The sequence below is a fragment of the Rhinopithecus roxellana genome, chromosome 17, assembly GCF_007565055.1.
Source record: "Rhinopithecus roxellana isolate Shanxi Qingling chromosome 17, ASM756505v1, whole genome shotgun sequence".
NCBI lineage: Eukaryota > Metazoa > Chordata > Mammalia > Primates > Cercopithecidae > Rhinopithecus > Rhinopithecus roxellana.
The window spans coordinates 66,642,412-66,668,522 of record NC_044565.1 but is presented as its reverse complement, the minus strand read 5'-3'; the positions used below and the strand labels follow the sequence as shown (position 1 = coordinate 66,668,522).

General features: G+C 37.7%; 1 protein-coding gene across 3 annotated transcripts in view; it reads right to left on the bottom strand.

The window, feature by feature from the left end:
• The window catches only part of LDAH (lipid droplet associated hydrolase), a 152,954-nt gene that overhangs the window by 101,001 nt on the left and 25,842 nt on the right, over positions 1 to 26,111 (bottom strand). For all 3 annotated transcript variants that reach the window (XM_010383002.2, XM_030921523.1, XM_030921524.1), the window contains 2 exons: positions 23,131 to 23,274; positions 4,002 to 4,171 (listed from right to left, as the gene is read on the bottom strand). In XM_010383002.2, the coding sequence (XP_010381304.1) occupies positions 4,002 to 4,171; positions 23,131 to 23,274 (314 nt within the window). The remainder of the gene's footprint in view (positions 1 to 4,001; positions 4,172 to 23,130; positions 23,275 to 26,111) is intronic.

Sequence of the window (26,111 nt, the reverse complement as noted above, 5' to 3'; positions counted from 1 at the left end):
TCAATACCTTCTTGGATTCTTTTTATACTCACAGCTAATATCAGTATGCTCCACCCCAGATTCAGGCAGAGCCAAGGCTGAATCTTGGCAAGGGACCTTTCTCTCACTTCCCATTGATAAAATGAAAGATGGGGCCAGATTGTCTCTAAAGCCTATCTCAGTTCTAAGATCCCATGAACCTAAAAACAATTATGTTTATTATTTTAAGTCATGATAGCTACGATTTAACAGTCTTCCAATTACCTATTTGCTCAAGTTTCTCTTTAAATTCCCTATACTGAGCATTACTTTAAAAATATATGAAGAATATCTCTAATTCTATGTGTGGAATTTGTTTAGATAAATAATTTTAAATACCAGATTTTTTTAAAGCGGCAACTTTTTTTTAGTATATTAAAATACAGGTCAGACAATGTATCTGACATATACAGTAAGTCTCTTAAAATGATTTAAGACCAAGTTGCCTATAATTAGTTATGAAAATATTGCAAAGAGCTGAACCAAAATAAAACTAAATAAGCCAGCTAGCTACTAAACTACACATATGTCCTCAAAATCTTACGAGAGTCAAATATTCCAGTAAAAAATAACAGAAGAGATGGAAACACAAGTTTCTTATTATCACACTTCATATGTTATAAAACATAATAGCTAACTTATTTTTGGCAAAATGATTAAGGATTGTAACATTCTGGCTTACACAAACATATTTGTCAAATGCATCTCAAATGGAGCATGTCATGCTAACTTCAGGCATGCAGGCACTGCAGTGTCTTAGAGTAGCCCAGAGACACTGAAATTTCAACACTTTGGCAGGGATCACACCACCAATATTCACTGACCCAGGTGTTTAATGGGGGCTGGGGATGGGTAGGGAATTTCAACAATGTAGTTAATTGAAACCAGATAAAGCTTCTGAATAATAATTTAAAAATCATACAGATGTTCATTGCCCCTCCCACCCCCCAAAAGAGGTGACCTTTTGGACAATTTATTGCACACATTATTTTCTAGCCTACGCCCTTTTTAAGAAGATAAAACACTGCTTCACATGTCTTTCTGGAAACTCTATAATCAGTTTGAGTTATGTCTCCACAAATAAAGTAGGTTAAGCTCACGTTTCATCTTTGTTTCCCCTTTTCACCACTATTCCTGCAAAAGCAAGGACACTTGAAGGCAGGACAATAATTAGAAAGTTATGACGCTGAACAAAGCTATAAGAAAGCACACTAAACTTGAGATGCATTCTACTTCTTTGCCAACAAACATTGTGAATACGAGCCCAAAAAGAGAGAAGGGTTCAAGACAATGTGTTGAAAAATCGTTTTCAAATACACAAAAGAGAAACCACACATCACATGCAGAATAGATCTGGAGAAAACACAAAAACCATAACAGATCTGTGATTAAGTTAATAATAGCCTGTGATGAGCTCCGAAATGAATATTTTCTTGCCTATGTTTACAGAACAGTAATGCTATTATTTCAAATATGCAAGTATCCTTTTTAATGTTTTTAAAGTGTTTAAGACACCCGGAACAACTAACAACAAATAATTATGTCATGTCAGTTTGCTACATTTTATTTGACAGGTACAAGTCACTGCCTATACCAGTAAATAAATGCAGTAATTTAATTTATGTACATCCTATGTCCATGTGCTTGATTGCACAACACACAAGTGAAATCCTAATTTTAGAGTGGTGGGGTACGCAGCTCTGACACAGCTCCCAGTGACCTTCACCTCCTAGTATTCATGCCCTTGTGTAATTATCTCCCCTTGGGTGTGGGCTAGATGTAGTGACTTGATTCTAACAAGAATACAGGAAACGTGATGGGATGTCACTTTGTAACTGGGTTACAGCCTGTGACTTTCATCTGCTAGCAGCCTGTCTCCCTGGCTCTTCTTCCAGGCATGCTCTAATGAAGTAAGCTAGACAGGCTGACATGTTAGAGAAGGTGGCCTCTACCCAACTGCCACCACTGAGTGAAGGCCCCCTGTCTAACAACACTCAAGGAATGGGATCCTGTCAAAAACCACATGAGTGAGCCTGGATGCAGATCCATCTCAACTAAAGCCTTCAGATAAGACTGCAGCCCTGGAAGACATGTTGGTTAAAATCTTGGCAGAGACCCTGAAGCAGAGAACCCAGCTAAGCTGTGGCCAGACTTCTGACCAGAAACTATGAGTGAAGAAATGTATACTGTTTTACACTGCTAAGTTTTGGGGCAATTTGATACACAGCAGTAGATACCTAATACAACAGTTAACCTAATGATTGAGACAATGACTCTAGAGTTACTTCCTAATAATAATAATAGCTAATACTTATTTGGAACTTTAAAGTTCCAGATATCATTCTTGATGCTTTATATAATTCCTCACAAAAATCCTTTGAAGAACATATTATTATCCCCATTTTACAAATGAGGAAACTGAGGTTGAGACTCAAAACTGAAGTAGAGACTTAATAACTTGTCTAAGATCAGACAGACTAAAAAAAAAAAAAAAAAAGACAATAAATATTGGAACATAGGTGTCCTGGTTCTAGAGCCAGAACTCACAGCAACTGTATAAGTAGAACCACTAAGAGGCAGGGCTGGACACCATAAAGATGGCAACCACATGACACAGTACGAGAGGAGACTTCAAAGGCACAAAAGACATTAGAAGCTGTGCAAAATGCTAAAAGCAAGAGAAAAGCCTGCATTCTGATTACGACACCTTATTTAGGGGAAAAAGAAACCAACACAGTAGACAGTAATACAGAGAACAGAGTACAATCTTGAATTTATTGAATTCACACTTAGAAATGAAAAACACATTTTCTTCTACCCAATAATAATTTAAAACCTCCATTTATTATTAAAAACCATAGCAAGGGAGGCTATAGTTGTACATTTCCCAAGGGCAATTATGAGTAAGAAGTAAGCAGGTGAAGCTGGTGAGAAAAGGAGCAAGCGCTTAGTGAGCTCTGAGACCCCACTGAAGATATTTTATCCCATGGAGTGAGAAACAGTCAAAATCCTAGCACAAAGCGGCCATGAAGCGATCATGTCCTATCTTGGCTTCAGATTACTAGGTCTACCAGCACTCCATGCTCCCACGCCCCCTGAACTTAAACAAGACAGCAGGTATCACATCTATTGGTTAGACTGTCTCCTCAAGCAGACTCCAGGCTCTCCTACTTCAAAGACTGTCTTAGTCACTGGGACGTCCTCAAAACATAGCACAGGATCTGACACATGGAAAGGGCTTAATATATGTTTGTTGAATAAAGAAGAAATGAATTATCTTGTGAATTGCATCCATTCAGTGAGTTATTTCAATGGTATATGTCAGTGGAAGTACCATGTTTTGTTTGGTTTTATATCTCTTATAGTTTACTTGCTTTCCTGGGCACTTTAAATAGGTCTTTGTGTCTCTAGCACCTCACTTAATATCTGGCACATAGTAGTACCCAATAAATATTTGCAAGTATTTGTGAGTATGTGTCTCAAAAAGGCTGCCAAGATACAGAACAGGTAAGGATCTGGACTTATGACTTAATAAAGATGTAGTGCTCCATAAAGACAGCTGTCTGCCTATCAGTGATGATGATGACACATTTCTTCCTTCTGAAAAAGGCAAGAATATTTACAAAATACCTTCCCACAAAAGAAAGATTCTTGTCTAGGTCTTACCTAGTGACTGCTCTTAAATATTTCTTTATAAAAAACAGCAAGTAATGTGTAACATAAGAACTCCAGATAACCCTAGATTCAAAGGCATTCTTTCAGAAACTTCCTATCTCCCTCAGCATTATTCTTTGAAACATTATGAACATACATTCACATAAGTCCATCATAATATGGAGATAAGGATAAAGGCAGCAAGCAAATATCCCTCTCTCTGTTCTATTTATCAACTGAACAAGAGACAAAAGAACATAGGAAAGGTGAGGAGGATTTGTGCAGGCACACAGTCCAGCACCCATAGTCACCTCTGGAGATGTACTTACCAGGAGCTCAGGGACTCGCTTCAGCATCTGAAGAGTGAAATAGCTGCCTATCGAATGGCCAATGAGCACAAGTTTCATGTCCTTTGGCACATGAGTTCTCAGGAAAGCTAGTTTGTGCTCTATTTGTCCATTAAGTCCATAGATGTCCTTAATTTCTTGAGCGTTTGAATCTAAAAGCAAATTATGAGCATGTTTTCATTCAGTAAGTAAAAGTAATCACTGAAAAATGATCCAGAAAAAGATAACAATCATGATAAAAAGCAGTTTCCATTTATCAAAGCCTACAATGTGCCAGTGAAAATATTAGGCATTCATTATATTAACCAATTTTCACAACAATTTTGGGAAGGAAACATTATAACCTTCACCTGATAGGTGAAAATCCCAATGCTCATAGATATTAGGTGACAGATTAACAGTCACAAACTTACTAAGTGGGAGAGGTGAGATTCAAATTCAGGTCTCCAAATCCTCAAAGCCCATGAACTTTCAATAATTCCGTGTATTACTGTTAGCTTAGGCCAGTGGTTCTCAAACTTGAGCATACATCAGAATCCCCTTGAAGTCTTGTTAAAACATGGCTGGGCTCCACACCCCAGGGTTTGTTTCAGTAGGTCTAGGCTGGGCCCTGAGAAGCTGCATTTCCAAGTTTCCAGGAGATGTTGATGCACTAGGTTCCAGCACCACACATTGAGAACCAGCTGCTTAGGCTAATTTATATTACTAACAGACAACTAAGAAAGTCCATGATATGACTTAATTATTTTAGATAATCTTTATTTATTTAAGGAATCCAGATGGAAAAACTTAAGTAGAAATGTTAAAAACTGTCCCCCTTTTTTTTCTTTTATGCTTTAAGTTCTAGGGTACATGTGCACAATGTGCAGGTTTGTTACATATGTACACATGTGCCATGTTGGTGTGCTGCACCCATTAACTCGTCATTTACATCAGGTATATCTCCTAATGCTATCTCTCCCCCCTCCCCCCTCCCCACAATAGGACCCGGTGTGTGATGATTCCCTTCCTGTGTCCAAGTGATCTCATTGTTCAATTCCCACCTATGAGTGAGAACATGCGGTATTTGGTTTTCTGTACTGGCAATAGTTTGCTGAGAATGATGGTTTCCAGCTGCACCCATGTCCCTACAAAGGACACGAACTCATTCTTTTTTATGGCTGCATAGTATTCCATGGTGTATATGTGCCACATTTTCTTAATCCAGTCTGTCACTGATGGACATTTGGGTTGATTCCAAGTCTTTGCTACTGTGAATAGTGCTGCAATAAACATACGTGTGCATGTGTCTTTATAGCAGCATGACTTATAATCCTTTGGGTATATCCCCAGTAATGGGATGGCTGGGTCAAATGGAAAACTGTCCCTTTTAAATAACCAGCACAGTCCTGACCTGAAATATCCTCCCTCCCTGTCACAAATGAACTACTTTTCTAGGTTCTTCAAGACCTAATTAAAACTTCACCTAGCTAATCCTCAAGAAAAATTAATGAGCTCTCTTCTGTGCTTAATCAGTACCTCTTTTATTATAGCACTTTATCAAACTTGCATATTGTCTGTTTGTATGTTTATTTCCTCTCTTAGGCTGTGAGTTCCTTGAAGGCAAGGTTCATCTTTTCATCTGTGTCCTGTGATTAGTACACAGCAAATGTTATTGTTGAATGAAAATTGGAACTGACTAGATGATCTCTGAGGATGCTGGCCGCTCTAATATTCTATGAGTAGAATAGGTTTTCCCTATGAACATATATATAACCCAATGACAGGGTGTAATATTTCAAAATATCATAAGATAGTCAACTGCTTCCTAAAATTTGAATGACTGAACACTGACTTTCTTGCTCTTATGACTTGCAAGGCATTGAGGGGAATTATAATCGGTATGGTTCATTCAAAAGGCACCCCAAACTCAGAAAAACTACTCTTCTGTTTTGTTTGTACAGGTTTTTGTTTGTTTGTTTTTAGTGCTTATCTCTCCTTTTAGTCGAAGTCCTGTTTATCCTACAAACTTGAAACAAGCATTATCTCCTCTGAGAGACCTTTTTATGATTCATTATATGAGGAGTAAAGTGGCTGTCTTTTCAGTTTCCACAACATCCCTGTTTAGTTATCTCACTATACTACTCCTAATTCACTCTTAGTTTACAATTTAGGTCTTGCTTACCACTGCTCCCCAAAGTCCAGCATACAGTTATTGAAAAGCTTTTTCTTGACTCAATGAGGCTTACTTCCCTATTTCCATAGTACTATTAATCTCCCAGGTAAAATATGTTATGCTCTCACTCTTTTTCCCAGGTCAGCTTACAATTCATTCTCTACTTAACAAGAAAGTTAAGCATGAAACAGAACTGGGAAGAGAGAGAATCTGGAACCTGACTTTGGTAGGACTTCTAATGGCTCCAAATCCACCTTTTTATGCATGAAATATTATTTAGGTTTGAATAGTTCATACCCTGCTTCTCTAATCACTCTACCCAAAAGTGATCATATCATTCTTTCATATGAAAACACCACAATAATATTAATATTTGCATCCCAAGTTCTTTTTCAAAATATGCAGCATTTTTTGAAACTTGGATATGGAAATATCCAAGTTTTCCTTTTGTTGGGACAGTAGGTGCAGTACAAAGATAAACAGGCTCCGGAGATGAGATAAATCTGGGTTTAAATCTCAGCTCAGCATCTCCCTAACTGTGTGACTTGAGCAAATCCTTTAACCTAGGCTTCAGTTTCCTCATACACAAAATAGAGATAATAATGCTAGCTTCCAATGGCTGTTGTTTAAGTGTCTGGCATAAACAGATAAATAAAAGCTATGACTGCCATCATTTCAATTCCTGTTATTTAAGTCCTCCTTCAAATAATACCAAGAACATTTACATGGTTAGAGCAAAGAGAAAGAAAATGAGCTAAATATTCTAAAATTTCATTGACATCATAAATAAGGTCCTAAAACATTGCATTTCAGATAAACTTTAAAGGACATTATAAATCAGAATATTTCAGAGGTAGATCTGGCTTTACCTCTGGGAACTACTCAGAGATTTTCAAGAAGAACATACTACGAGTTAGTGTTTGCCGAAGTGGTAAGATTAACAGGGAAAGTACTTTCTAAAAATGAACAATGATTGAAAAATTTAAATGTGCTATCTTTTAAAATTTATTTTTATTTTATTTATTTATTTTTAAGATGGAGTCTCACTCTGTTGCCCAGGCTGGAATGCAGTGGCACAATCTCAGCTCACTGCAACCTCTGCCTCCTGGGTTAAAGCAATTCTCATGACTCCCAAGTAGCTAAGATTACAGACGCGCACCACCAGGCCCAGTGAATTTTTGTAGAGATGAGGTTTCACCATGTTGGCCAGGCTGGTCTCAAACTCTTGACCTTAGGTGATCCACCCACCTTGGCCTCCCAAAGTGCTGAGATTACAGGTGTAAGCCACCACTCCCAGCCTATCTTTTTTCATGTTACTAATAAACAAAATTCTAGATATTATTTTACTAGCAGAAAATGAAAGGTTAAAAGACTATATACTTGATTACATATTTTCATTCCTATTATTTTAATAGTAATATATTCTGAGAAAATGCTAGTAATTATTAACTTACTCTCCAAAAAATGCAGAAAAAATTACATTCAGTTGTATCAAAACCAGAAGAATGCTAATATGGAAATCATTTATACCATTCTTTCTATGAGGAAACTGTACTCCAAGTTATAATCAACGAAGCACATTTGGAACATAATCTGTTTCTAAATTGAGAATTGCCTGAGTTGGTGGATGACAATACAATCCACCATATTGTTACCAATAAATGGTCCTAAGTATCATATTGATAATTTTCTCTTAGAACCTAAGCCTATTTCTTAGACCCATCTCTATTAGATATCACTTCACAGCTCACCTATCGGTTCTACAGTTTATTTCAAAAGGTATACACAACTTGTTCTGAAATAGTTAGTAGAGAAATTAAATAAAATCAGTACTTCACATTAACTTTTTGTCTAATCGCTCAAATTTGCTGGTCCAGTCATTAAAGTTATTAAGCAGTCATTAAAAGTGCTTTCAATTTTAAATTCCCTTACAGCCTCAGAACACAGATAAATCTCATGATTATTATTTTCTTCATTTTACATGAACTGAATTGACTACTCTGACAGAAAACAGTGACTAATTGGCCCTTGGTATTATTGAAAGTACAGACATAAATAAAATATACTACCTTTGCCTTTCAGAGATCATAATCTACTAAGAGGAAACAGACATAGATAAAAACACAATTATTAAATGCCAAAGTTAAGTATCTCAAGCATTTGCTTGAGAAAAGAACAGGGTTTATTGGATCACAATAGAAGGGTAATGGCACTTTGATTCATAAAAAGTACTGTACCTTTTCCCACTCTACCCAAGATAAATAACTAGAAGATATTCTTTATTACATGTATGTTACTATAAATGTATACATTTAACTATGTATCTGAATCCAAGCAAAACAGTTTAAATTTAACTGCCATTCATATATATGGCTATATATTGAATACAAATGTATAAGTTCAACTATTTATTTTCATGCAAACAGCATTTATAGGTCATCTCTGACCACAGAACAGACAAGACTGGAGATTAGCACTACACATGCCTTTGGTAGGACTGAGTCTGCATACTGTAACTACATCTCACACCAGAATTTGCTCAGCTACTAAACTCTTCCATCCTGCCCCCAATCATTACTCCGAAGCTGTATCTTAATAACTTTAATTAAACAACTTATATGTAAAAATTCAAAGGCTAAAAATAATATTTCATATTTTAAAGAATTCTTTGATCAAGATGAAAACACAGTTTCCTTGTGATGCATGTTCTTACCCATAAGTGGAAGTTGAACATTGAGAACACATGGTCACAGACAGGGGAACAACACATACCAGGGCCATTGTGGGGTACGGGGTGAGGGGAGAGAACTTAGAGGACAGGTCAATAGGTAGAGCAAACCACCATGGCACATGTATAACTATGTAGTTAGAAGAAATAAAAAAAAAAAAACCAGTTTCCTCCTTAGGTAATTTTTTCAAATACATAAAAAATCGTATGTTGTTCACCATGCTACACAAATATATATATATATAAACTAAAAATATAAAAAGATACATGAAGTATTTACTCTATATTCATGATAGAACTGGAGATGGGATACAAAGAACAAAACTTTTTCTGTATTGTTTTATTTCACTTATTTTGTTAACAAAAATATTTATGTAATTATGGCAATGTTAACTGTCAATTGTGAGTAATAGAATCTTTGATTGTTATATAACTATGTTTTTCTATGTTTTAAAAAATTTCTCAAAATAAATAAAAAAAAAAAAAAAGAATGCATTGACGTGCTGTTGTTCCTAGGTATCTTACTCCCATTTTGTAGGGAAAATCACCATTCATTTCCTTCTCACACGGAATACAGAAGCCCCCAAGGATTTTATGGGTTCATACTGATTATCAGTGAACTGGCTCAATGAAAACTGTGGTCCCTAATTCTGTATGCTTACCGAGTTCATCGATCCATAAGGCCTTCCTTTCAAAACTGTCCTGAGGTTACTAGGCTGAAGTGAGAGTACACTCTCATCAATCCCCAGCTCCCTCCCGAAGTATTCTGTAAGATCCTTGTATCTAAACACTGATACAACTCTGTTGGCTCTTAAAGTATGCATCACAGTGAGGGGACGGGAGATGATTATTCTATTTAACACTGTTTTCTTATTTAGAAAACAAATTTTAAGATTTGTAAACCCCAAGCTTATGTTTTATAAAATAATTTTTAATTATTATTCTCCAAACAGAAGGTGAAAACCACAGTCATCAAATTATGCTTTCCACTTGACTAAAACCAATTATCTGCTAAGGACTTCAACAGTCCTTAGCAGGAAACAGAAGAGAGATTCAGCAAGGGGAACATAATGTTATAGACTTAGCAAACAATAAAAGCAAAACGCATAAAAAGTGTGTTACTTTTTATTGTAAAGTGCTATTTTGGAAACAGCCATGTTTCCACGGCTGTTACTTGGAAAAAGCTATGAGTTCTGTGGCTATATGTGGTTATAGGGAAAGGTGAAGCATAAGGTTAAAAAGGAAAGTTGGGTCTAGATAAAGGAGGAAACTGAACTTCACACCAAGGAGTTTGGACTCAGTTCTGTGATCAATGAGAAGATACCTATAGATTGCCAAGAGAGGAGTGCACAATCTGGTCTGTGTTATGGATATTAACTGCAATGCTCACTCTCCCTACTTCTTCTGTCTGTCCTGGCACTCTAACAATTTGCTTGATTCCTAACTTCTTTCTCTTGCTCTGCACTTTGGCTTTTCGCTCTTCTGACCCACAGATTTACCTGCTTTCATTTCTAGGGACTGTGAGCCCTGAGAGTTGATTGATTGGTTGTTCCTGCCTTGGGCTCATCTATCTCACCTCCTTGTTGCCCTGCCACTCCCAGTCCTGGCAAGAGAGAAAGCTCCACTGGGTTTTCTCTCTTTCTTCCTAGTTGGGGGACTGCAGTGAGAGTAGTTTATTGTTTCTTTGGATAAGCATGACTCAAATTCATCGTTAGTTGCAAGACTGTGTAACTTTTTTAGGTAATGTTTTTATCTGCTAAAACGAAACCAGCATGATTTCTAGCTTTCTTTTTGTACTCTCTAAACAATGACTTGAAATAGTTGATAATGAATTTCCCATCATGTATGCTGACTCTATAGCAAATCAAATCCAGAAAACAGTTTATACTCCTAACTCCTCAAATTTTCTTTTCACACTTTTTTCCCCCTCAAATCATCCCCTTCTGACATTGGTGAACATCTGTTCTTCCAATTGTATTCAACTTATGATTGTGCTAATGTGGTCCACTAGAATATTATTTCCAACTGTTCATAATTTTAACATGCGCTAATATGAAGCAAGACATAATTTCAACATTTGATGTGTGGTTATAGCTTATGCCCTTTTTCTCAATGATTACATATTTTTCACACTATATTTTGCATGCCAGAAAACCAGTACCTTAGGACAATCTTGGACAGCAAATAATGTATCTGTGCTGCCTATCCAAAGCAACTATAGCATACATTTGCAAACATAATCTCCAATGTGTACAACAGATGAGAGCAGACCTGTTCTAGCTGAATGAGGGGCTGGTAAGGCCCAGAGCCCTACTTAGCCTTCACAGAACTTTTGAGTTACTCAGAATATAGAAAGTCACGAACCTAAAAGGTGGAGACTGGCAAGCAATTCTAACCCTTTGTATACCCCGTAGCATGACAGTTAATAACCCAGTAGGTTGTCAGTAAGTCCTTAATGATAGTGAGTTGCCCTTTCACCCTCTCCAGAAACCACAGCTTCCTTTGGCCCTACGGTGGCCCTTTGGGCTAATGCCTCTAGATGGCACTGTTCTCGTTAGGTAGCAAAGAACCCAGGCTCTAATTACTAAGTTATTAACTCAATAGTACACAAGCAGGCCAAACAGAGATAAACATATTCAAAGTAAAGTTATAAATAATAAGATGTCAATTTACAATTAGAATTAAAGCTGTTTCCTAAAAATTCAGACACACGACAGATATTTTCTACTGGTTTTCCTCCTCAGTGTTTATTGGTGAACATCTAGGGCAGTGGTTCCGAAAATGTGGTCCCAGGACCAGCAGCATCAATATTACCTGGGAACTTGTTAGAAATGCAAATTCTCAGGTCCCACCCCCAGATCTACTGAATCAACAATTCAGAGGGTAGCACCTGTGTTTTAATAAACCCTCCAGGTGATTTTGATGCATGCCAAAGTTTGAGAACACCTGATCAAGGGTGATCCTTCGAATCTGTTTTCAACTTTCAAAGTTGCCATTCATGTTCTCTTCAAATGTTTGCTTCTGTCTTTAGTATGACTTAAGATAGCACACTTGATCATGACCATATCCTTTTAATGTGATGCTGAATTCAGTTTGCCGGTATTCTGTTGAGAATTTTTGCATCTATGTCCCTCAAGGATATTGATCTATACTTTTCTTGTTTTGTCCTTATTCAGCTTTGGTGGTTTAATTTCTTTAACAGATAAGGTCCATTCAGATTATCTATTTTTCCTTGTGTGAGTTTTGGGAGCTTACATCTTTCAATAAATTCGTCCATTTTATCTAAGTTAAGTTTATTATCCTTTTATTATCTAAGGGGTCAGCAGCAATGAATCTTTTCTTTCTGAATACTCGTAATTTGTGTCTTCTCTTTTTCCCCCCTTGCTTAGCCTGGCTACAGGTTTATTAATTTTATTAGTCTTTTAAATAACTAGCTTTTGGTTTGTTGATTTTTTCTAATAATTTCTTGTATTCAACTTCATTGATTTGTGTTCCCATTTTTATCATCTTTTCTTCTCTTTGCTTTAGGTTTAAATTGTTCTTTCTCTAGTGTCCTAAGGCAGAAACTTAGGTAATTGACTTTAGATCTTCCTTCTTTTCTAAAATATGAGTCAATGCTATAAATTTCCTTCTAAGCAGTCCAACAATCTGTGTATTTTAATTGGTATATTTAGACCATTCACATTTAAAGTGATTACTGAGGCTGGGCATGGTGGCTCATGCCTGTAATCCCAGCACTTTAGGAGGCCAGGGCAGGTAGATGACTTGAGCTCAGGAGTTCAAGACCAGCCCAGGCAACGTGGCAAAACCCTGTCCCTATAAAAAGATACAAAAGTTAGCCAGGCATGCTGGCACATACTTGTGGTCTCAGTTACTCGGGAGGCTGAGGTGGGATGATCACTTGAGCCTGGGAGTTTCAGGCTACAGTTAGTCTGTATGGCACCACTGTACTCCAGCCTGGATGACAGAGTAAGACTGTGTCGCTAAATAAATAAAGTGATTACTGATATAGTTGAATTAATATCTATCATATTTATAAATATTTCTTGTTATACTTGTTCTTTCTTTTTAAAATCTTACTCTCTTCTACATTCCTAGCTTTAATTGAGCATTTAAAATGATCTAACATTCTCTCTTCTTCTCATAATAATTATTCTTATTAAAAAAAATTCTTTTTGGCTGGGCACAGTGGCTTATGCCTGTAATCCCAGCACTCTGGGAGGCTGAGGCGGGCAGATCGCTTGAGCCCAGGAGTTCCAAGACCAGCCTGGGCAATATGGTGAAACCCTGTGTCTACTAAAAATCCAAAAATTAGCCAGGTGTGGTGGCAGGCGTCTGTAGTCCCAGCTACTTGGGAGACTGAGGTGGGAGGATCACCTGAGCCTGGCAGGTTGAGGCTGCAGTGGGCCACGATTGCACCAATGTACTCCAGCCTGGGTGACAGAGTGAGACCCTGTCTCCAGTGGTTGCCCTAGAATTTGCCATATATACTAAATCTAAGTTCATCTGAAGTAACACTATACCACTATACTACTTCACCTTTAGTCCAGGTATGTTAAAACTGAGTATTCCCAATTCCTCTCTTCCATCCCTTGTAACATTACTGGCATTCATTTCATTTATCAATGTTGTAATCACTCAACGTACTGTTACTTTTATTACTTTGAATTAATAGCTATCTACCAGATCAATTTAGAATAAGAAAAATAAACTTTTTAAACGTTTGTTCCTTCTCCCATGCTCTTCTTTATACAGATTTGAATTTCTGATCTCTATCACTTTCCTTTCCCCCAAAGAACTTCTTTTAATATTTCTTGCATAGCATGTCTCCAGCAACTAATTTCCTCAGCTGCTATTGGTCTGAAAAAGGCTTTATTTCTCCTTTACTTTTGAAGGATGATTTCACTAGATAGATAAATCCAGGTAAGTGCTATTTTTCATTCGACACTAAATATTTCACTCCATTCTCCTCTTTGTTGAATGGTTTCTGACAAGAAGTTCCCTGTAATTCTCATCTTTGTTCGTCTATAGGTAAGGCGCTTTTTCCTCTGCCTATTTTCAAGATTTTGTCTTTGGTTTTCTGCAACTTAAGTATGACATATGTAGGTGTAGATCCTAAGTATTGACCCTGCTTAGTGTGCTCTGAGATTCCTAGACCTGTGTTTTGTCATCTGGCATTAAGTACTTCAACTCTTACCTTCTCCATTTTCTCTTCCTTCTTGATCTGGTATTCCAATTATGCATACGTTACACCTTCTGAAATTGTCCCACAACTCTTGGATGCGTTGTACTTTTATAAGTTATTGTTTTTCCTCTTTGCATTTCAGTTAGGAAAGTTTCTATTAACTTATTTTTCCAGTCCACTGATTCTTTCCTCAGCTGCATCCAGTCTGCTGGCGAGTCCATCAAAGGCATTTTTCATTTTTGTTACAGTGTTTTCTACTATTTCCTTTTGATTCTTTCTTAAGAGTTCCCTACTGTCTGCTTGCATTACCCATCTGTTCTTGCATGCTACTTCTTCCATTAGAGTCCTCAACGTAGTAATCATGGTTACTTTAAATTCCTGATCTGATATTTCTAAAACTGGAAAAAGTATATATCTGACTCTGGTTCTGATGCTTGCTTTGTCTCTTTGGACGGTTTTTTTCTTGCCTTTTACAATGCCTTCTAATTTTATTTTTTGCTTAAAGCTGGACATGATATATTGAGTAACAGGAATGAGGTAAATAGATCTTTTATGTAAGGGTATATGTTAATGTGGCTAGAAGCTGGGCTATGCTTTTTTTGTTTTTTAAGACAGGGTGTCACTCTGTTGTCCTGGCTGGAGTGCAGTGGCACTATCTTGGCTCACTGCAACCTCTGCCTCCTGGGTTCAAGCAATTCTCCCGCCTCAACCTCCTGAGTAGCTAGGACTATAGGCTTGTAGCACCATGCCTAGCTAATTTTTGTATTTTTAGTAGAGACAGGGTTTCATCATGTTGGCCAGGTTGGTCATCTGCCTGCCTTAGCCTCCCAAAGTGCTGGGATTACAGGCATGAGCCACTGCGCCTGGGCAGGGCTATGCTTACTGTTTTCTGTAGCTACAGGTATCAGAAACTTCAGTTTCCTTTAATGATCTTGCTTTTTTTTTCTCTGTTGTCTTTGGTTTTCCCTAAGAACTCCTTCTTAAATAGAGTTTGTGTTTTGTAGCTCCTATAGTTATAATATACTATTATTAAGGTAGAGGCCTATAGACATGGTGGTAAAATGAGGAGGGAAGCATCCTATAATGTAAAGATTAAACCTCAGTCTTTCAGTGGGCCTGAATGCCTGTGCTGTGATCTTCAAAAGTGTTTGTCATCTTTTTTTCTTCTCCTGCATGTGAGACAGGAAGGCTAGGGGAAGATGGAGTTGGCTAACTGCCCTTCCCCCAGGTTGGATAAAGTTCTGGAACTCTTTTTCCCTTGGAAAGTAAGTCATGTTATTGAGAATATTCTGGACATACTGCAAAATGCTTACTTCTCTTCTACCCTTAACAAAAACCATAGGGGACATTTCTCAAATTTTCACAAAAGAACCTGATAAGGTTCCTAGAGGTAATACCCATGAAAGTGAGGAAGTCCCCTAAGAATAGGCTTGCAGAAGTTTGTTACTCTTAAAATAGTCTGTACTTTACCCCCAGTAATTCATCAAAATCACCATTTATGTATTCTACATCAATGGCACTAGTGTCTTCTGCTTCACATAAGCTGATCTTCATTGTATTTCCTTGTCTCTCTAGATTTCAGGTGACAATTTGTCCTGTGACCTCAATTCTCTGAAAGGTCTAAGAAAAATGAGTTTTAGTTTTGTTCAGCTTTTTTCTTTTCTTTTTTCCTTTCTTTTTTGAGACAGAGTCTCATTCTGTCACCTAGGCTGGAGTGTAGTGGCACAATCTTGGCTCACTGCAACCTCTGCCTCCTAGGTTCAAGCAATTCTCATGTCTCAGTCTCCCGAATAGCGGGGATTACAGGCGAGCACCACCACGCCTGGCTAATTTTTGTACTTTTAGTAGAGGTGCAGTTTTGCCATGTTGGCCAAGCTGGTCTCAAATTCCTGGCCTCACTTGATCCACCTGCCTTGGCCTCCCAAAGTGTTGGGATTACAGGCATGAGCCACCACACTCAGCCTCAGCTTTTTTCTTACTGCAATGAGCGAAGTGACAAATTCCAAGTTCTACATGTCAGAGCTGAAACTGGAAGTCCACTATTTATTTAAAAAACATTCTATGCTAAATATTTTCTTAATGTATAACATATGCCACCTACAAGTTTTAAACAAGTAATAAGTAAATAAATGTTGAAAAAAATACCCTAAAAATCTAAATGTAACTATTTCACTAACATTTAAGATACACACTTCATCATGATATTGTCATAGGTGGAAAAGCACTAAAAATATGGTCCCTGGTGCTGCTATTCCTAGATGCTTACTTCAGCCTAGAAAATATCTGAGCTATTACACAAAGTATTATTCATTGAAAAATCTCATCTCTTAGTGCCAAGGTGCTAATGTCTGTTAGGCTTTAGGTTGAAAATGTTTAAGCGAGCGCATAGCTGAAGACCAACAGGGGAAGTAGCGGGAGCCGGTGTAGACGCGAACGACTCTGTCTGACAGCTTTGGGGAGAGCCGTGGATCTCCCAACGCGGAGGTTGAGATCTGAGAACGGACAGACTGCCTGCTCAGGTGTGTCCCTGACCGCTGAGTAGCCTAGCTGGGAGAAATCCACCACTAGGGGCAGTCTGACACCCCACACCTCACAGGGTGGAGTACACCCCTGAGAGGAAACTTCCAAAGGAAGAATCAGACAGGTACACTCGCTGTTCAGCAATATTCTATCTTCGGCAACCTCTGCTGCTGATACCCAGGCAAACAGGGTCTGAAGTGGACCTCAAGCAATCTCCAACAGACAAACAGACAGTCCTTCTGACTGTCAGAAGGAAAACTATCAAACAGGAAGGACACCTATACCAAAACCCCATCAGTACGTCACCACCATCAAAGACCAGAGACAGATAAAACCACAAAGATGGGGAAGAAGCAGGGCAGAAAAGCTGGAAATTCAAAAAATAAGAGCGCATCTCCCCCTGCGAAGGAGCGCAGCCCATCGCCAGCAACGGATCAAAGCTGGTCAGAGAATGACTTGGACGAGAGGAGAGAAGAAGGCTTCAGTCCATCAAACTTATCAGAGCTAAAGGAGGAATTACGTACCCAGCGCAAAGAAACTAAAAATCTTGAAAAAAGAGTGGAAGAATTGACAGCTAGACTAATTAATGCAGAGAAGATCATAAACGAAATGACAGAGATGAAAACCATGACACGAGAAATACGTGACAAATGCACAAGCTTCAGTAACCGACTCGATCAACTGGAAGAAAGAGTATCAGCGATTGAAGATCAAATGAATGAAATGAAGCGAGAAGAGAAACCAAAAGAAAAAAGAAGAAAAAGAAATGAGCAAAGCCTGCAAGAAGTATGGGATTACGTAAAAAGACCAAATCTACGTCTGATTGGGGTGCCTGAAAGTGAGGGCGAAAATGGAACCAAGTTGGAAAACACTCTTCAGGATATCATCCAGGAGAACTTCCCCAACCTAGTAGGGCAGGACAACATTCAAATTCAGGAAATACAGAGAACGCCACAAAGATACTCCTCCAGAAGAGCAACTCCAAGACACATCATTGCCAGATTCACCAAAGTTGAAATGAAGGAAAAAATCTTAAGGGCAGCCAGAGAGAAAGGTCGGGTAACCCACAAAGGGAAGCCCATCAGACTAACAGCAGATCTCTCGGCAGAAACTCTACAAGCCAGAAGAGAGTGGGGGCCAATATTCAACGTTCTTAAAGAAAAGAATTTTCAACCCAGAATTTCATATCCAGCCAAACTAAGTTTCATAAGTGAAGGAGAAATAAAATCCTTTACAGATAAGCAAATGCTTAGAGATTTTGTCACCACCAGGCCTGCCTTACAAGAGACCCTGAAGGAAGCCCTGAACATGGAAAGGAACAACCGGTACCAGCCATCACAAAAACATGCCAAAATGTAAAGACCATCGAGGCTAGGAAGAAACTGCATCGACTAACGAGCAAAATAACCAGTTAATATCATAATGGCAGGATCAAGTTCACACATAACAATATTAACCTTAAATGTTAATGGACTAAATGCTCCAATTAAAAGACACAGACTGGCAAACTGGATAAAGAGTCAAGACCCATCAGTCTGCTGTATTCAGGAGACCCATCTCACATGCAGAGACATACATAGGCTCAAAATAAAGGGATGGAGGAAGATCTACCAAGCAAATGGAGAACAAAAAAAAGCAGGGGTTGCAATCCTTGTCTCTGATAAAACAGACTTTAAACCATCAAAGATCAAAAGAGACAAAGAAGGCCATTACATAATGGTAAAGGGATCAATTCAACAGGAAGAGCTAACTCTCCTAAATATATATGCACCCAATACAGGAGCACCCAGATTCATAAAGCAAGTCCTTAGAGACTTACAAACAGACTTAGACTCCCATACAATAATAATGGGAGACTTCAACACTCCGCTGTCAACATTAGACAGATCAACGAGACAGAAAGTTAACAAGGATATCCAGGAATTGAACTCATCTCTGCACCAAGCGGACCTAATAGACATCTATAGAACTCTCCACCCCAAATCAACAGAATATACATTCTTCTCAGCACCACATCGCACTTATTCCAAAATTGACCACATAATTGGAAGTAAAGCACTCCTCAGCAAATGTAAAAGAACAGAAATTATAACAAACTGTCTCTCAGACCACAGTGCAATCAAACTAGAACTCAGGACTAAGAAACTCAATCAAAACCGCTCAACTACATGGAAACTGAACAACCTGCTCCTGAATGACTACTGGGTACATAACGAAATGAAAGCGGAAATAAAGATGTTCTTTGAAACCAATGAGAACAAAGATACAACATACCAGAATCTCTGGGACACATTTAAAGCAGTGTGTAGAGGGAAATTTATAGCACTAAATGCCCACAAGAGAAAGCAGGAAAGATCTAAAATTGACACTCTAACATCACAATTAAAAGAACTAGAGAGGCAAGAGCAAACACATTCAAAAGCTAGCAGAAGGCAAGAAATAACTAAGATCAGAGCCGAACTGAAGGAGATAGAGACACAAAAAACCCTCCAAAAAATCAATGAATCCAGGAGTTGGTTTTTTGAAAAGATCAACAAAATTGACAGACCGCTAGCAAGGCTAATAAAGAAGAAAAGAGAGAGGAATCAAATAGAGGCAATAAAAAATGATAAAGGGGATATCACCACTGACCCCACAGAAATACAAACTACCATCAGAGAATACTATAAACGCCTCTACGCAAATCAACTAGAAAATCTAGAAGAAATGGATAAATTCCTGGACACTTACACTCTCCCAAGGCTAAACCAGGAAGAAGTTGAATCCCTGAATAGACCAATAGCAGGCTCTGAAATTGAGGCAACAATTAATAGCCTACCCACCAAAAAAAGTCCAGGACCAGATGGATTCACAGCTGAATTCTACCAGAGGTACAAGGAGGAGCTGGTACCATTCCTTCTGAAACTATTCCAATCAATAGAAAAAGAGGGAATCCTCCCTAACTCATTTTATGAGGCCAACATCATCCTGATACCAAAGCCTGGCAGAGACACATCAAAAAAAGAGAATTTTAGACCAATATCCCTGATGAACATTGATGCAAAAATTCTCAATAAAATACTGGCAAACCGGATTCAGCAGCACATCAAAAAGCTTATCCACCATGATCAAGTGGGCTTCATCCCTGGGATGCAAGGCTGGTTCAACATTCGCAAATCAATAAACGTAATCCAGCATATAAACAGAACCAAAGACAAGAACCATATGATTGTCTCAATAGATGCAGAAAAGGCTTTTGACAAAATTCAACAGCCCTTCATGCTAAAAACGCTCAATAAATTCGGTATTGATGGAACGTACCTCAAAATAATAAGAGCTATTTATGACAAACCCACAGCTAATATCATACTGAATGGGCAAAAACTGGAAAAATTCCCTTTGAAAACTGGCACAAGACAGGGATGCCCTCTCTCACCACTCCTATTCAACATAGTGTTGGAAGTTCTGGCTAGGGCAATCAGGCAAGAGAAAGAAATCAAGGGTATTCAGTTAGGAAAGGAAGAAGTCAAATTGTCCCTGTTTGCAGATGACATGATTGTATATTTAGAAAACCCCATCGTCTCAGCCCAAAATCTCCTTAAGCTGATAAGCAACTTCAGCAAAGTCTCAGGATACAAAATTAATGTGCAAAAATCACAAGCATTCTTATACACCAGTAACAGACAAGCAGAGAGCCAAATCAGGAATGAACTTCCATTCACAATTGCTTCAAAGAGAATAAAATACCTAGGAATCCAGCTTACAAGGGATGTAAAGGACCTCTTCAAGGAGAACTACAAACCACTGCTCAGTGAAATCAAAGAGGACACAAACAAATGGAAGAACATACCATGCTCATGGATAGGAAGAATCAATATCGTGAAAATGGCCATACTCCCCAAGGTTATTTATAGATTCAATGCCATCCCCATCAAGCTACCAATGAGTTTCTTCACAGAATTGGAAAAAACTGCTTTAAAGTTCATATGGAACCAAAAAAGGGCCCGCATTGCCAAGAAAATCCTAAGTCAAAAGGACAAAGCTGGAGGCGTCACGCTACCTGACTTCAAACTATACTACAAGGCTACAGTCACCAAAACAGCATGGTACTGGTACCAAAACAGAGATATAGATCAATGGAACAGAACAGAGTCCTCAGAAATAATACCACACATCTACAGCCATCTGATCTTTGACAAACCTGAGAGAAACAAGAAATGGGGAAAGGATTCCCTATTTAATAAATGGTGCTGGGAAAATTGGCTAGCCATAAGTAGAAAGCTGAAACTGGATCCTTTCCTTACCCCTTATACGAAGATTAATTCAAGATGGATTAGAGACTTAAATGTTAGACCTAATACCATAAAAACCCTAGAAGAAAATCTAGGTAGTACCATTCAGGACATAGGCATGGGCAAGGACTTCATGTCTAAAACACCAAAAGCAACGGCAGCAAAAGCAAACATTGACAAATGGGATCTCATTAAACTAAAGAGCTTTTGCACAGCAAAAGAAACTACCATCAGAGTGAACAGGCAACCTACAGAATGGGAGAAAATTTTTGCAACCTACTCATCTGACAAAGGACTAATATCCAGAATCTACAAAGAACTCAAACAAATATACGAGAAAAAAACAAACAACCCCATCAAAAAGTGGGGAAAGGATATGAACAGACATTTCTCAAAAGAAGATATTCATACAGCCAACAGACACATGAAAAAATGCTCATCATCACTCGCCATCAGAGAAATGCAAATCAAAACCACAATGAGATACCATCTCACACCAGTTAGAATGGCAATCATTAAGAAGTCAGGAAACAACAGGTGTTGGAGAGGATGTGGAGAAATAGGAACACTTTTACACTGTTGGTGGGATTGTAAACTAGTTCAACCATTATGGAAAACAGTATGGCAATTCCTCAAGGATCTAGAACTAGATGTACCTTATGACCCAGCCATCCCACTACTGGGTATTTACCCAAAGGATTATAAATTATTCTACTACAAAGACACATGTACACGTATGTTTATTGCGGCACTATTCACAATAGCAAAGACTTGGAATCAACCCAAATGTCCATCTGTGACAGACTGGATTAAGAAAATGTGGCACATATACACCATGGAATACTATGCAGCCATAAAAAAGGATGAGTTTGCGTCCTTTGTAGGGACATGGATGCAGCTGGAAACCATCATTCTTAGCCAACTATCACAAGAACAGAAAACCAAACACCGCATGTTCTCACTCATAGGTGGGAACTGAACAATGAGATCACTTGGACTCGGGAAGGGGAACATCACGCACTGGGGCCTATCATGGGGAGGGGGGAGGGGGGAGGAGGGAGGGCTTGCATTGGGGAGTTATACAAGATATAAATGATGAATTGATGGGTGCTGACGAGTTGATGGGTGCAGCACACCAACATGGCATAAGTATACATATGTAACAAACCTGCACGTTATGCACATGTACCCTAGAACTTAAAGTATAATAAAAAAAAAAAAAAAAAAAAAAAAAAAAAAAAAAAAAAAAAAGAAAATGTTTAAGCATAATTAAAACAAAACATTATGAAGTTTTAGTATTTCTTTTCAACCTTTAACTTATAGGATGCTGATTTTTTATTTTCTTATTCAGTTTTCCATACTAAATTTTTTAATAAGCACATATAACTTTTTAATCTAAAAATACAATAAAGGAAGGTAATCCGTTTTGAAAATGAATAGAAAATTATACAACATGCTCCCTGCAGCTAAATGGTCAGCTGCAAAATACAAGGTTTTTTGCAGACTCCACAGAGTCTCTCCTAACCCACACTGTGGTTTCTCCTTCGTTTACTCCTTAGGTGTCTACATGATTAGCAGGCCATGATTTATCACTTAATTATTCTCTAAATATGAGAGAAAAAGCTTCTTTAAAGTAAAGAACATGGTTTATAAAAGGGGTTCCCAACCCCCATCTGTGGCCTGTTACGAACCCGGCCACACAGATGAAGGTGTGCAATGGGCGAGTGAAGCATTATCGCCTGAGCTCTGCCTCCTGTCAGATCAGCGGCAGCATTAGATTCTCATAGGAGTACCCTACTGTGAACTGTGCATGTGAGATCCAGGTTGCACACCTGATAATCTGAGGTGGAACAGTTTCATTCCAAAACCACTCACCCCTCCCCAGTCTGTGGAAAAATTGTCTTCCCCAAAACTGGTTCCCAGGTGCCAAAAAGGTTGGGGACTGCTTTTTTCCCACCATTCCTCCTAGTACAACCCTAGGAAAATAATACATGATCAAAAACCACACAATTGATTACTAATTGGTAAATAAAGAAGGCAAGTCATAGATTGTTTTATCTACCCATATTCTTACAGAAAACTACCTGAAGAGTTAAAATGTCTCTAAAAATCCTAAGTTTACCAAAATATGGAACCACAGGCCTAATGCCACAAGCAGGTTTTCACTGGTGTAACTCTTAACCTTAGCAGGCTTGCTAGAAACATGACCCTCCGCTCACTACAAAGGAAAGTAGATATTAACAAGGACATACCCTCTGATGTTGTAAGAATCTTCTTGTCTTTGGGAGCCAACGCATGCCCAGCATGACTGATAGTCCAAACTGGAAAGCGTCTGTTTGTCAAAGAGTATAAAGCCTTTGCAAATGGCACATAAAAGGCAGAAAAACCTGGATTACCTAAGAAAAGAAACACAGACCTTAGATTAATCAAAGTAATAAATATGTATAAGATGACACGCAGACTAGAAAAGATGGGTCTGTTTCTTTTCACACTTTCCTCTGAATTCTTCAGAGTACCCAAGAGAGATTATCTTCAAACTTCCATTAAAATCACAGCAGTACCCTATTTAAACACCCTTCAGGGTCTTCCAGATAAAGTCATCTGGAAAAAGTCTAAAATTAGTAATACTGCATATAAGGCACTTCAAGATTTGGTCATGCTCAGTTAACAAGGTGCATGAAAACCAGAGAAACAAGCCAGCCAAAATAGTGTAAGAAGCATGCACAGGGAGAGCTTTAAGGAGTCTACTGTTTCCTTGTCACTTATCCCTAATAATACAATTATAAACAGGTGTACAGCTTGATCTTTTGGGGAAACAAACGTCCACAAGTACATGTAGATTTTTCTTATATGTGTACAGAAGGTATTTTTGACATGAGTTTGCTATAAAGAAACAGAATAAATAAATGATCTTTTTAAAAACATTCAATCTGATATATCTGTAGGGGGAAATTACAACGAAATGGGATTTTCATCTTGTAATCATCATCTATATAAAGTCTTCACAGCTACTAGTCCATTTCCATCAATATCTACTTCTCTGATCAGTTTATCTATTTCTTCATGTTGTTAGGCTTTCTGGTCTCTGCAATTACATGACATGGTTCTGGAGCACTGATGTAAATAACCACTGTCATCCCTGTCAAATTTCACTGATTTCTACTCAATTGTTTATGTCTTTCAGTTTGCTACATAAGCAGTGTAATAAAGTGATTAAGAGCATAGACTCTGGAGCCAGACTACCTGGGTTGGAATCTTGGCTTTGCCACTTGCCAACTGTGTGAGCTTTGACCAAGCTATTTAACCTCTCTGTGCCTTGGTTTCCTCATCCACAAAATGTGTAATAATGGTACTACCTCATTTGAAGAGTAAGTGAATCGATATATGTAAAGCATTGTAACACTGCCTGAAACATAGTATTATATAAATGTTAGGTATTCAAACTTGTACAACAATGTCTAGCTATAATGGTAGTATACAATGGCCTTAGCATCCACATTATTTTGCTTCTGCTGCATTCTGACCTAGTGACCCAAGTTCCAAATTCCTTTTTTTGATGGTGCTTTTGGCTTCTTTGTCAAATAGGATGAAAACTTCCTCAAATGAAGAAATATGTTCTTTGGTCAGTTTATTGGCCACTGCATAGCTAAGGAAGAAAGAAGGGAGGAAGGGCATACCAGCACAGGGGCTGTAACATCTATGGAAGTTGTGGGTGGCACTGTTTCATGTTTTATGCATTTAAGTCTTCAGTAAGTTTAGAATATTTTTTAGTATAAAATACTAAGTAGCAATCCAACTTTTTTCCAAGTGACTGGCCAATTGTTCCAAGACCATTTATTATATAATCCATTCTTTCTGCACTGATTTGAAATATCTTCTGACCCAACACTACCTTTTTACATTCGCTTGCTAATTCCTATACCAAATAATTCAGTTTATTTTTCCTTTTCTCCTCTGCCAGGCCATACTGTCTTAATTACATTTTTTTTTTTTTGATATGTTAATCGGTAGGGCAAATTCCTTCCCTTTATTTTTCTTTTTCTAAATTTTCTGAGCTGGTCTCATAAACTTTAGGGTTATTTTCAGTAGTTTCAACTTTTAAAAATCTCTTTGGGATTGTGACTAAAATTTCATCTCATTACTATATTAATTCATAAAAATTGTATATTTTTATATTACTGAGTATAACCTTCTAGGAATGTGTTATACCTCATATTCACATGTTTTATGTTGCTCATAGATTTGTTCATATGGCTAGAAAATAATAATAGCTAATATTTTTAGGTGCTATAATTTACTACATGCCAGGCAGTGTTTAGGTGCTTTACATGTATTGTTTAATTATCATATGAGGTAGCACTATCATTACTTCCATTTTATGGATGAGGAAACTGAGTACAGTGAGGTTAAATAACCTAGCCAATATCACATATATGGCAAGTTATAAATAAATATTTGATGACTGGAAGTATATACAAAAGAAAATCATAATACTGAATTTTTTAAAAACATCAGTAATCTGGTGTAGGATCTTCTGCATTCCTTGTTTTAGTCAGTCTTACAATATCTCTATATAACAGTTAGCATTTTTCATTAGAAATAATGAATAGATAGCCACTAGAACAAAACTTGGTACATGGTAGGGGCTGCATAAATGGCAGCTATTAATACTACAGCTATTATAACAATTAAAAACTGGTGTAACATTAAGGAGACATCAAAGATAACCCCGTGATTTAGATGTCAGTTACAATGACAGGATATACAAAAAACAGTGAGTACTAGACAATGGATACTTAATGCATGAGGGTATTAAAACCTAGATGATGGGTTGATTGGTGCAGCAAACCACCATGGCACATGTATACCTATGTAACAAACCTGCACATTCTGCACATGTATCCCAGAACTTAACGTATTTTTTTTAATGAGGAAGAATAAATAAATGAATAAAACAAAGTTTTCTCCCTATCTCTGGGTTTAAGTCTGAGTTCTTAAGCTTTCTGATCCACAGTTTTATCATCATCAAGTAAATGATGATGCCAATTACTTATGTTCATTCATTCTATTCAGAATTACAGCTTCTTTTAGCCCTCAATTATTTATTGAGCACTTACTGCATGAAAGTCACTATGTCAGTCAAAAGACAGATGAGGGCCTATTTGGAATTTATGTACTAATGGGAGAATATACAGCACATAACTAAATAGATGAGATAATTAAAGAGTGTGAG